At 40.9% G+C, this 1,155-nt stretch overlaps 1 protein-coding gene across 1 annotated transcript; it reads left to right on the plus strand.

Moving 5' to 3' along the window:
• The first annotated feature begins 499 nt into the window (after positions 1-499).
• On the plus strand, positions 500-721 carry LOC131910515 (ubiquitin-like protein 5). The gene has a single exon (XM_059262428.1). It carries the CDS (start codon positions 500-502, stop codon positions 719-721), a length of 222 nt encoding a protein of 73 aa, XP_059118411.1.
• The last annotated feature ends 434 nt before the right edge of the window (positions 722-1,155 follow it).

Genomic DNA, 1,155 nt, shown 5'->3' on the forward strand with positions numbered 1-1,155 from the left:
GATAGCAGTCCTCTGGGTGCAGAGACAAGACTTGGTTCCCTTTGCTCTGTGTGTGTGCTCCGCTGTCCAAGTACTTTAGTACTGCTGCCGCTTCTCTTGGTAATATCCTTCCCCTCTATTCTTCCATACTGCCTGGAAGAGTTCACAGCTGGCAACGCACACCACACAGCTGAAATTGCGCTGTCTTTTCTCATTTTCCCCATCAATATTGTTTTCACTTATGTCCTAGAAGCACAAAGCCATTTGTCTTTCAATATTCTATGCTTCTGAAAATGAAATAGGGTGGGCTAAATGCTTGCAATAAGGCAACAGAAATAAATTAGAACAACCCTGGAGGAAAAAAAGAATGTTTGGTCCCTTTAAAAGTAGTCCTTTGGGTACTCCAAAGATTGAAACAGGATTAAATTGCTTTTCATTGGGGGTGGTAAATATCAAAAGGGTTTCATAAGCTAGAATTCGTGGCATTGGTAGGTTTGAGGAGATTAGAGCTCCAGCCACTATGGTCAAGGTGGTTTGCAAAGACCATCTGGGAATGAAAGTCGGAGGCAAGTGCAACACCAATGACATGATCAGGGATTTTAAGAAACTGATAGTGGCCCAAACTGGCACCTGTTGGAGAAAGATCACTCTTAAAAAGTGGTACATGATTTTTAAGAGCCATATGTCTCTGAGAGATTATGAAATCCACGGTAGAATGAACCCGGAAGTTCATTACCAATAGAGGGGAATCTTTCTTTTTGCCATGCCCTGCCTTTTTCTTCCACCCTCACTTGACCCTGGTATAGACACCCATTTTTAACAATTCACATGAATAAAAACTTTGATGCTAAAAGGAAGAAAAAATAAGAGAAGGAAGGAAGAAAGGAAGGGAGGGAGGGAGGGAGGGAGAGAGAGAAAAAGAAAGAAAGAAAAAAAGAAAGAAAGAAAAAGAAAAGAAAGAAAGAGAAGAAAAGAAAAGAAAGAAAGAGAAGAAAAGGAAGGAAGCAAGGAAGGAAGGAAGAAACATAGTTTCCACATGTAGAGTTGTAGGGAGGCAAAGCAAGGTCTTTTGCTATGATCAGTGATAACATTACACTGAAGGTCAAGAGAGAGAACAGAATCATAATAACGTCATCTTTTCCATCCAAATACCCACACTAGTCCAGCAGCACCAGA

The sequence above is a fragment of the Peromyscus eremicus genome, chromosome 5, assembly GCF_949786415.1.
Source record: "Peromyscus eremicus chromosome 5, PerEre_H2_v1, whole genome shotgun sequence".
In the NCBI taxonomy this organism is placed as follows: domain Eukaryota; kingdom Metazoa; phylum Chordata; class Mammalia; order Rodentia; family Cricetidae; genus Peromyscus; species Peromyscus eremicus.

What these genes read in the sequence shown, in the direction of transcription:
- LOC131910515 (XM_059262428.1), top strand. Translation starts at nt 500, where the DNA reads ATGGTCAAGGTGGTTTGCAAAGACCATCTGGGAATGAAAGTCGGAGGC.